Source organism: Phascolarctos cinereus, unplaced genomic scaffold, assembly GCF_003287225.1.
Source record: "Phascolarctos cinereus isolate Bilbo 61053 unplaced genomic scaffold, phaCin_HiC Scaffold_5;HRSCAF=322, whole genome shotgun sequence".
NCBI classification, from domain to species: Eukaryota; Metazoa; Chordata; class Mammalia; order Diprotodontia; family Phascolarctidae; genus Phascolarctos; species Phascolarctos cinereus.
In genome coordinates, this window is record NW_027555958.1 from 162,303,481 (window position 1) to 162,315,800 (window position 12,320).

At 36.0% G+C, this 12,320-nt stretch overlaps 1 protein-coding gene across 4 annotated transcripts in view; it reads left to right on the forward strand.

Annotated features, from left to right (window-relative positions):
* Positions 1 to 6,784, forward strand: part of ASCC3 (activating signal cointegrator 1 complex subunit 3) — a 358,153-nt gene extending 351,369 nt beyond the window's left edge. For all 4 annotated transcript variants that reach the window (XM_020998271.2, XM_020998273.2, XM_020998272.2 and 1 more), the window contains 3 exons: positions 1,338 to 1,544; positions 2,664 to 2,839; positions 3,170 to 6,784. In XM_020998271.2, the coding sequence (XP_020853930.1) occupies positions 1,338 to 1,544; positions 2,664 to 2,839; positions 3,170 to 3,317 (531 nt within the window). In that variant the 3' untranslated portion in view covers positions 3,318 to 6,784. The remainder of the gene's footprint in view (positions 1 to 1,337; positions 1,545 to 2,663; positions 2,840 to 3,169) is intronic.
* The last annotated feature ends 5,536 nt before the right edge of the window (positions 6,785 to 12,320 follow it).

Sequence of the window (12,320 nt, forward strand, 5' to 3'; positions counted from 1 at the left end):
TTTGATGGCACGAGTAGGTGGGGAGAAAAGGTGAAATCTCACTTTATATAGAAAATGCCTTTGCTTTGCCTCACAACATTAAATATTTCACACAAGAATGTATATATTTATAGATCCTCATGCTCCCTTTCCCACTTTGGACAATCTTAGAACAACTCCCACCAACTGGTTTTGGTCTCCACTGAGTGACTGGTCTGCTGTAGGTTCCTTCCTGTCATTGTCAACCCAGAAGCACAGAATGGGGAGGCTGCTTTAAGGTTGTGATCATTTCACTTTAAGATATGGTACAAGTCATAATTTCAGATGTCCAAGACTAGAAATTGAACTAGAAATAGGACTAGAAATTGAAATGTAAAATGATTCCAAAAAATAGGACTTGGATTTACATTCTTTTAGATTCCTTAGAGGTAGTTTGGTTCATCAAGCTGCTTTATTTCAATTGGATGTACTTATAAGCACTAAAAAATCTCAGAAAAGGAAGTCAGAGCCTACAAGGAAATTTGTAAGAAAAACTAAAAAGACTTTTTCCACATATCCTTGAATGATAAGTTTTAGGACATTGTTAAAGTTGTGATTAAACAATGGTTTTATTGGGATATTGACACCACCATTACAGTAAATATTGTGAAACCAAGACAGCAATTAATTATAAAATTGCTTTGGGGCCTTTTTACAGTGTCCTTTCACACGAGAATTGTAGCCTATTTCCCACTGCTGTCTTTCAATTAAAAAAGCAGGGATAAAACAATCAAAGTTCACTGGTATCCATTGCCTTGACATGTACCATCATTGTTGACTTTCTCAGAATGATAGTGCCAAAATGCACGATTTTTTCTAGAGCAACCAAGTGGCACTATGAAATGTTTTCCTTTCAGAAAACTAAAACCAATTCCAGAAAAAAAAGTTACTTTCATTGTCATCAATATTCATTGATTACTACTAAACTAAAAATAACACTTTATGCTTCTGACTTATATTAAGAGCATTTTTCAGGTTGGGTGATAGGTTCCTGAATTCTTACCCCCAAAATCTGCCTTCTGCTTCAGAAGTTAGAGGAGTGTCAGGACACGTAATTCTCAAAAATATTCTAGTATTCTGGGCAACATTTTAAAACCCAGCATATTTTGCCACGTGGTAAAGGACTATCCCAGTTCATAAGCTGTTTGATTAGGGAATGTTAGCGGTAAGAAGATCACATATTCGGATAATGACCCCAAAGTGTATATATATCCTCTTCATTATGTTAATAAAGCTTTCAAAAAACAGGACACAGTATTTTCTAGTTAATCATCCAGTTTTAATTGACAGGGCTTTCATATTTGTTCTTTTTTTTTTAGGCTTGGAATTTCTTGTCTCATTTGCCAGTGATAGATGTTGACTTGAGCATTAAAGGCTCGTGGGATTCAGCTGAGGGACAGAACGAACTGTGTATCCCAACTTTGGCAACAGATGGACGAGATGACAAAAAATGGATCAAGTTACACGCTGATCAAGAGTATGTGCTTCAGGTCAACTTGCAGAGAGTCCACATGGGGTCCCAGAAGGTATAGTATTCAGTTTCCATTCTCAAATACTCTGCCCCAGATACCAGCACACCCCACCAGGCATATCTCTTAGATGACTAATGCTGTCATGTAATTCATGAATTCTGTTTTCTCAGACAGCCTTAAGCAGACAGGGTCTAGTCTTTTGACGTTAGTCATTGCTGCTCATGTGCATTTGTCCTCTACCAAAGGATTCAGCATGTGTAATATGGTACCTCAGAAATTACTTGAAAATCCTAAATACTTTGTTCTTCACTGCTTCTGAAACCTGAATTAATTTGATCCCTGAAGAATATTAAAGCTCATACATATGAATTTGTTTTTAATAGCATAATACATGAAGGATAAAACCATTTTCTCTCATTTTAGTTACTAACTGGATTTTATAGGGTTAGCAGAAGTTCTCACTAATATTAAAAGTTAAGGGGGCAGCTAGGTGGCGCAGTGGATAGAGCACCAGCCCTGGAGTCAAGAGGACCTGAGTTCAAATCCAGCCTCAGACACATAACACTCCCTAGCTGTGTGACCCTGGGTAAGTCACTTAACCCCATTGCCTAGCAAAAAAGAAAGGAAAAAAAAGTTCATTAGACCTTTTCCCTCTATGGTCACATACTAAAAAAGTGTACTTACTATTTCAGTAACTTTCCATTATTAAGACATCATTTGCAGTTGCTGTTTCTTCAGATCACTTCTCTGGGTTCCTGTGTCTTCATAGTTATAGCCACAAAAATATCTGTTTTACCTTGAAAATCTTGACTGAAGCCTAAGCAAAAGATGAGAAAGCAGGAAAAAGTTGAGGCCAACTACTTTTGTTCAGTATAATTCTTTAAGAAGCAGGATGATGTAATAGAAGAAATGCTAGCCTTATAGACAGAAGACCTAGTTTCTATTCCACCTCAGATACTTTCTAGCACTTTCCTCATCTGTAAAATGGAGATAATACTGTTGGCACTGTTTATGTCACAGATTGTTGTAAAGGCTGCACCTTGCAAACTTTAAAGCACTGTGTAAATGTAAGTTGTTAGACAAAGTGAGATTAAACTTTTTAAACACAACCAAGAAGAAAGCTGGAAAAAAGTCCCAACTCTGTTAACTCTTAGTTTTTTTCTTCTCTCCTAGGGAAAGCAAGACAACAAAGCTGTTGCTCCTAGATTTCCCAAATCCAAGGATGAAGGGTGGTTTTTGATATTAGGCGAAATAGATAAAAAAGAACTTGTTGCTTTGAAAAGAGTGGGGTACATCAGAAATCGAAATTCTATCTCTGTTGCTTTTTATACTCCTGAAATATCTGGAAGGTAAGATGAACTTCATAACCAGTATTTCCAAAGATTTAGAATTAGATTTTTACCTCATTAGAAAAAAATAGTCTACAGCAGCAGTTCCCAAAGTGTGGTCCAGGGGCCCCTGGTGGTCCCCTAAGACTCGGGGTCATTGGGGTCAAAACTGTTTTCATAATAATACGAAGATATTTTAATTTCTAATATGGTAAGTATCAATAGATATAATTTATATAAGCAAAAGCTCTTTGGGAGGTACTCAATAATTTTTAAGAGTATAAAGGGTTCCTAAGATCAAAAAGTTTGAGACCTGCTGATATACAGTGTTGTTCTATTTTTATATCTTAGGTATATCTACACACTTTATCTCATGAGTGACAGCTATCTTGGCATGGACCAGCAGTATGACGTTTATCTGAATATCATCCCAGCAAGCATTTCAGCACAGGTCAACACCAAGGTCTCTGATGCCTTGACTGACCTGGCTGTCAAGTAACCTGACCTGAACAATACATTTGAAAGAAGTAGTTGTGAAATCTGGCCATTCAGTCTTCTGGATAACATTGAAATTACTTGATGTTTGCCTTAGTGGAATCAACTTCTAACCTCAAGACACCTCGGAAATTGAAAAGTGGCTGCTGTATTGACTCTAGTAACCCAGAGTTAGCCACAGTGGCCTTATAAAAAGTTGCCTTTTGTCATTTTGTCTTCACTGGTTTCTTGAAGTATAAAATGAGTAAGCGTGTAGGAGAATATTTTAATTTGTGTACATTCAAAATTGTATCCTTTATCTAGAAATTATTCATTAACCTTTCACCATTATACATGATACTGTTTACACAAATACTTGCTTTTTTTCTTCTAGTGAAAAATACACTGAGGAATGAAAATTCAACACTATTAGGGAATGTTACAACAGTTTACAACCCTGTAGTGTAAAAAATATAGGATAAATCTGAGATATCTAATTTGTTAGTATAATTTATACTTTTAAGTGTGAATCCCACACAGCAGCCATCTAAGAATTTAGTATTGTTATGGGTATTAATAAAATCTGACATGAAAGGTTGTTAAGGAGTCTAAATGATGATTACCAAGTGAATAGGATATGTTCATTTTGGAAAATGTAAACACTATAATTGATGGAAATAAAATGTTTAGAATACTCCCCTGTGACAAATATACTCATTTACTTTTCCTCCCCATCATATAACCTGCTTTTCTTTTCATCCTCTTTTACTCTCTTCTTCTTCAATGTCAGATACCCATTTTTATAATGAGAAAACATTAGAATTTTTAATTTATCTGATAATACATAACAGGTTATATTCTATAACCCTGTTTCTATATCTGTCTGTCTGTCCTTGATAGCGTTGGGAAATATAGAGAACTAGAAATCTTTTAGCTCCTAAAAGTCAGTTTTCACCTCTGAGTAATCAGATTTTTCATGTCCAATCATATTTCATCCACAAGAGAAACTTTTCCAAAATAAAAGTAAGTAGAAGAAATGAAATATTTATTAATATTGTAAGTTTTATTTGAATAAAATTGTATTCTGTTGGTGAAAAGAACAGAAGATTTTTCAAAGTGATCTGAGTCATTCTTTGTCTTCTGATTCAAATTAATTTAAAAGTATTTCTGAACCAGACATTTCATGTGCATTCAATCTTTTTTTCTTGCCAAAAATAAACAAGGAATTAGACTCTGTAGAATTTTCTAAAATTATTGTGAACACACAAAGTAAAGTTGATATGTTTCACATGTTCTGTTGTCAAGTTCCTTTCACATGCTAATTGTGATTTTCTTTTAGAGTTTATTTCCCCATCTAAATTAGCATTTTTGTCATTGTTTTATAGACAGTTGTTGGACTTGGGGAGGACAGGGCATTGAATCCCCAAAATGAAGATTACATAGCCACACTTGAACAAGTATTTAATGAATTATCTACTATGCAGCAGGACCCCTGCTATGCACTGGAAATACAAAGATAAAAGCAAACCAATCCCTCAAGAAGCTTGTATTCTAGTAGCAGTTTAATTTAAAAAAAAAAAACTAATCCATGAAAGAAGTTCATTATGTAAGTTATATTACCTTTTTATATTGTTAGCATCTTAAAATTAAAAAAAAAACTTTTCCACAGACATGCATCTGGTACCCTAAGATAAAACAGTGACATTGTGGATCTTACCCTATGGAGGAAAAAAAATAGAAGACATGCTTAGGACCAACCTTGATGTGATTCAAAGTGAGATCAGTAAAACTACACAGACAATTTAGGTAAATTAGTGAGGCTGGGAGAGATGAAAAAATTTTTATCATTTTTATCATAACAACGTGAAAAGGGAAAAGAATTTATCTTTATTTGTTTATCAACACTAAAAGCAGTATGTGCATGGAGGCTAAGGTTCAGTAGAATATAAGCGTCTTGAAGACAGGGCCTTTTTTTTGTCTTTGTGTGCCCATGCCTAACTGGCTAGCACACATTAGGTGCTTAATAAATGCTTGTTGAATTTAACTAAATCTAAATTAAGATCACTTCAGACTAAGCACTACATCAAGTCATCAGCAAAGGAAGGTACATATGACTTAGAAGTGTAGTTTATCCCAATGTGTAACTTAAACTAGTCATCTATAACTCTTCTCATTCATTAATCAACAAGTTTTCGTGTTGAGTGCCGATTGTAACAGCCCATGTGTCAACATCAATAGAATAGTGCTACTATTTTCAGCACTGTAAATCATTAGCTCCTCATCACTTAGTAGCCAAGATTCCCACCAGTACTTGAAGGCTTCTTTTTTCCCTATCAAATAAGTATCTTGAAGAGAATCCTAATTACTTAGAGAAGTTAATTTTTCTACAGGAAACCCCAGAGTGATTTTACTTTCTTGAAAAATGAGTAATTCTGATAGTTATTTAGATGGGTCCATGTTTTGAATCAGTCTGTGGTGAAGCTCTCATCCAAAGCCCTTGCCTGACTTCATCCCTCACTCCTGGCAAGCAGAGAGGACCCCTGTTTTAGACCTTGTAACTTTCATTTCATGTTTCTTATTCATCTGGAGTCCCTCAAATCAGACGAGAGTAGTGCAATACAGATGTTCAGGCAGGGTTCATTCATTCAACAAATATTTGTTGCACATAGTGAGAGTGAACTTCTGGAATTAATGAACGTGTTTGTCACTGGAGCCAAATGTGAGTAATTTAAGTAGTAGGATAAACACAAGGACTCAAATAAACTGTAACCTCTATGTTCTTTAAAACTATGGCACAGAAAAGATTTCTGCATCCTCACTCCCTGGGGAAAAGGTGGGGGCATACACACACACACATATCTAATGGGGAGCTTTTCCATATTTGGTTCTCAGAGAAACAAAAAAAAGTGAAAGCTTGAATTTTGTTAATGTAGATTTATTTTTACATTATCTCTCAGTTCGGTCTAGCAAACATAAATGTCTTTCTGGATCTCAAAAATTTGTGCAAGGTATTAGTATATACACAGTTCCTACCTTCCACTAACAACTTACAATCAAAGAGAAGTGATGACTTATCAAAGGATGATAATATAGGGGCAGCTAGGTGGCACAGTGGATAGAGCTCTGGCCTTGGAATGAGGACCTGAGTTCAAATCCAGCCTCACTCAGACACTTGACACTAGCTATGTGACCTTGGGCAAGTCACTTAACCCCAATTGCCTCACCAAAAAAAAAAAAAAAAGATAATACATACTAGATTATGACATTTTAAAATACAGATTAGTACTATTGGAGGAAGTTTGTTTCCTCACTAGAAATCCCCCTTACAGGTCTGTACTTCAAAAAAAAATTTACGTGTATGTGTACTTGATTTACTTTTTCACCTAAAAATTGTTCCCCCATCCATCAGTAGATTGTAAGCTCCTTGAGAGCAGGAACTGTCTTGTTTTTGTCTTTTTATTCCCAGTATTTAATAAATGCCTATTTCTTTGAGTTGTTGCATAACTCAAATTGTAATGAACTGAACTAGTTGACCAGCACCACAGTTGATAGAGATCTCAAACCCAGGGATAAAGCAGCATCTGGGCCCAAGTACTCAGTATGATTTACATAGATCATAGTTTCTCTTTACGAAAGATTCATAATTTGTTGTAATATCATTAAAAAGATATGGGCCACTAATCTGTGCTCTTTAGTTATAAGCCTTCTACAATCTCTTATCTCAGGGCAAGTCAATGTAATGTGGGCTGGTAAACAGAGCTGTGGTTTTGGAATCAGGAGACCTGGGTTTGAGTTCTACGTTAGACACTTGTATAACCATGGGGCAAGTCACTTGACCTCTCTCAGCCTCAGTTTCTGCAGCTGTAAAATGGGAATACTAGTGCTGGTACCACCTGCCTCATAAGATCATGTAAGGAAAGCACTTTGCAATCACTGAATTCTGAGACAGAAAATTTGACATTAATGGTTCTGTTGATAAATTCTGTTCAATCAAGGACTTCAACGTTATTAAGCTTTTGGTTTTATTCCTAGCAATGGTATAAGCCAGTTTTTAATGAATGCTGGATAGTAGTGATGCTTCTATTAAGTTTTATACCTGTAATTTCAACTTAAGATTCCATATCTGTAATCACTGGTACACTCTATGCCATTTTCCCAAGGATCAAATGGTTTGTGAATTTAACCATCAAAAGACTTATGTCTGTCTAGCCATTCTACCTTGCATTGATCCTCCTGCCAATAGCTTTCATACTGAGTCTGATGCAATCTTATTTGAAAAGTTTGATATCATAAAAAGCCTTTTGTTTTGTAACTGGAACAGATTAAAACTCTTGGAATGGCTATTCAAATTTTGACTTAATCTGGCACTGGCACTGGTCAAGCATTTGAGCTAAGAAAACCAGGTCTGAATGATTGCTCAATTTCTCACTTTCATTCTCCAGCAAGTCTGCAAATTGAAGGTTATATTAAAACACATTTGAACCAAGGTCCATCAATAATGCTCTGTCTGTAAATAAGCCTCAACTGTTTCATTTTTAAGAGACTTGTGGAAAAGCTGAAAGTTCTTTGGATTCATCTGTGTTTAGCTAACCATGACGAAAATCCCTTATTAATTGCAAAGACTGACTTTCTTAAGCCCATATTTCTTTATTTGGGGTATATTTTTGTTATCTGTATCAACTTGAAGGCTCATCTTTTTATCAGAAGCATGAATCTGCAGTTGCTGATATTTGAGAAGAGAGAAACATAGTGCACAATTATTGTGTTTACACGATAAATTGGGGAAAGGGGAAGACACCCACACAGGGGCTAGGTAACTAGCTTAGTGGTGGAACAGGTGAGAGTCAGCTGGAAGGGGAGAGTGAGTAGCACAGCCTAAGTATGCAGCGCTCTTGTGATATGGCAGGAACTTGCCAATCATTGAATAGGACTCAGAATCAAGCCCACCCCCCAGGAAGGCCAGGCAGCCAGTTTGCAGTTGGATCAGGCCCAAGAGTGAACCGAAAGTAGGAAATGGAGAGTGAACCTCATGGGTGGGCCTTCTCATGATATGGTGGTTCTAGGCAGAGATTCACTAATCATTGAGTGTGCCTCAGAATGGGATCATGCCCAGCCCCATTCCTGGTGTGATGATGAAACAGAATGAACAGTAAGCCAGAAGTGAAGAGTAATAGGTAACTTTATGTAGCACTGAAGTTTACAAAACACTTTCTGTTTATTATACTTTATGAAAATCATGTAGCCCATGTAGTCCTGAAATCAAGAAAAGAGCGAAGGAGCCAGGCTTCTTAGCCATAAGAAAAGAGGGTAGAAAAGTGACATGAGACTCTGCAAATACACATGATGTAAGCCAAAAACAATGAATGGGATTGATTTTTTGAAATATGACATTCTTAACCAACATACTGAAATGCCTACATACAGGTTGTCATCTTCTAGGTAGTCCCCTTAGTACTCATGTGGTACATTCTTCTAAATTATCCCAAATGATGACGTGTTCAATGTTTGAAGAACCAAGTCTAGGAAATAAGATGAATGGATCGGTCTGTGTAATAAATATAATTGAGGTTAAAGTACAATCTGTCACTATAAAGTAGTGAGACAAAATTCCAAAAGACATCCAAAAATGTCCTAAGTTCATGAGATGATGACTTTGATAGGCAATATGCACTAGAATATGTAAAGTTTGCTTTTTTTCTTAAGTGAGCCCATAAAGTCATAATTCATCCATTACAATAAGCAGCAAGAAACATTAAATGCTCATTGTATAATGAGCACTATGGTAGGGTACAAAGCTTAGATACACTCCCTCCCTTAGGGGACCTCAGATTGTGTAAGCATTATTAGAAAGCTGACATTAAACAGTTTTCTTTCCATCTCCACAGAGGGCAGGGAAAAGAATGTGGTTTAGGTTACAGAGGAGTAGGTTTGATTTGATCCTACAGAAGATCATATCAATGGAATCATTAAACACTGACACACTGCCAGGGGCAATCACCATCTATAAAAATCATTAAAAATACACAAGATAACCATCTGTCATGGATGATTTAAGCCCTCATTTCTGAAAGCAAGTGGGCTGATCCCCGGTGACTCCCTAAAGCTCTTTCTAACTATCATGCTTTTCTCTCAGGGATATGATCCATTCTTAAAAATTATAAGACATTAGTGATTAGTGTTATATAACAGCAGTGTTAGTTATAACATTGTACAGATGAAGGATCTGCTAGCATTAGGCAGGTATCACCTGTATATAAAACTGGTGTTCTTAGGAATTTCAGGTTAACATCCTAAACGCTTTGCCAGACCTTCCTTTGCACTTTACCTGTGGAAATGTTCCATGAAAAATCAGTTAATGCTATCTCATTGAGATGAAATATCTCATGCTATTTTCATAGTAAAAATAGCATCATGTATTTTTAAAAGCTCCTAAAAGAACACTCAGGATTAAGAATTAACATTTAGTAGAGATTTTTCTAATATATATAGGTTTGAGCAGATCACTCCCACCACCATGCTCCCCATCTTCCTCATCTTCCTCAGTAAACTCCAGTGTTTCTCTGTTTGCCTCAGAATCAAATATAAAGTTCTCTGGCATTTAAAGCTCTTCATAACCTTGCCCCCTTCCTACCTTTCCAGTGTTTTTGCACAATGGACAGAGCACTGGACCAGAATCAAGAAGATGGGCATGATCCCATTCAAGAAGACCTGTGTTTATATCTTCCCTCAGACACTTAGCTGTGTGACCCTGGCCAAGTCATATCTCTTTGCCTCAGATTCCTCAACTATAAAATGGGAGTAATAATAGCACCTACCTTCCAGGATTGTTATAAGGATCAAATAATATATTTGTAATGGGTAAATGTTATCTTTTTTGTTTAATTATAGTTTATTTGGAGACAGTATGTTTAGATCCGGGATTTCACCGATGTACAGAACTCCTGGTGTAGAAACTCTAAAATTATCATAATATATTTACTGTAAATGTGAAGATCATTAAAAATACATGAGATAACCATCTGTCAAGGCTAATATAAGCCCTCATTTCTGAAAGCAAGTGAGCGGGACAAGGCAACTCCCTGACTCCTTTTAGCTTTTCTCTCACAGATATGATGCCCTCTTTAAAATGGTAGGAGGATATCAATGATTAGTGTTAGATACATCTTCTTGTACAGATGAAAGATCTTCTAGCATAAGGCAGAAGGTATCACTTGTATATAAAATTAGGATATTCTATTCAATTGTGGCATGCTATAGAAAATCATTTGTGAAAGACTGCCTGTTCCCTGCTTATGTTTTCACCAAGGATATCCTCAATGTATGTGTAGGTTATACTCAAAGATTTTGTAAGGAGGAGAAAGTAGATAATGTTTCTCATTATTAATGTCTCATCTCCATCACCTTTTTTTTTTTTGGCTATTCATATTGTTTGTGATTGTTCCCTCATTCTTTTCATATCTTTCCCTCCCTGAGGTATCTTATAAGACAACCCTTTAATACTTTCCAGATTGTGAGGCTACCAACACTGAAATGAGCTGCTCCTCCCAAATTTGTCTTAAATATCCCCCAAAATTCATCTGTATCCATTGAAATATTGAAGATATTTCATTCTAAAATGTTTTGTTTTTATCATTTCTGTCCTCTTTTTTTCTTGTTCTTTTTTTACTCTCATTTGTTCCTATCTTTTTTGCTTTCTCTCTTTCACTGTCTCTCTCTTTGTCTTTCTGTCTCCATCCCTCTGTTTATCTCTCTGCTTCTGCCTCTTTTTCTCACAGATTATGAGAAGGAACAGGTAAAATATCTAAAATATCCTACCCACTCATAGAGAGCCCAGTCTCAGAATCAAGAAGACCTAAGTTCAAGTTCTGCCACTGACAGTCCTTGCTATGTCCCCCTGGGCAAATCACTTAACCACCCAGTATCCTCAAGCATTCTCAAAAACTATATATTGCCCATCAGTTGCCAATCTCCATTCATAGATAGTTTCCTCATTAAGATTTCCTTATAATTCCTAGATGAAAAACATTCAAGCATGATCACAGACATTAGTTGTGTGACTGTCATGCAGCAAGATATTTCATCTCTGTCTACCTCAATTTTCTCATCTGTAAAATAAGGACAGTGATAGAGCTTATTTGAGGATAAAATGACACAATATTAATGAAGTGCTTTCCAAATCTTAAAGCACCACATAAATGCTAGTTGTTGTTATTATTATTATCAGCAGCTAGGTGGATAGAGTACTAGTCTTGGAATCAGGAAGACCTAAGTTCAGACATAACTCCATACAATTACCCAGCAGTATGACCATGGACAAATTATTTAACATCTCTCAGCCTCAGTAAAAGCCATGATAAATAGTACCTGCTTTACAAGGTTATTATGAGAACCAAATGAGATAACATATAAATTGCTTTGAAAACCTTAAAGCATTATATAAATATTATTGTTACTTGATTATTCTACCAAGGAAATCACAGATCTTGGTTTAAAAAAAACGACGTAAGATGAAAATATCAGCTACTTAAATGCTAGTCTCTAACATTAAACTGTTCAAGGTGGAAATGATGTCAGGAACGCTCAGCTTAGTAAAGCTTCAATAGTGTTCCCAGACACTTTAGAAAAATGTATTGCTTTAAGAACACATCCTACAAGGGGGCTTTGGAGGAATTGCAACATTCAGGAAATCTGTGGTCTGCTGCAAAGATCCTCCATGGGCAATTCTAGTTAATTACAGAAGCATAACTAGACTATGATTATATATTATACCATGGTGACAAGATTGGCTTTTGTCCATCTATTAAAGTGATGTAACCCATAAACACTGGGCTTGCTACTGTGGATACAGGTTTTCAACCTAGAAAACTTGAGTTGCAATTGATTGGTACTTTCTGTGCTGAAAAGGAGTGTACATCTGTAGCTTGGATTTCAGTTTTATCATTTAGTTGTCTTTGCCCAGCTATGTTAATTATTTTGGGGCTACTTCAGCCCATCCCTAAACAATATATTTGAAACCCTCTTGAGAATG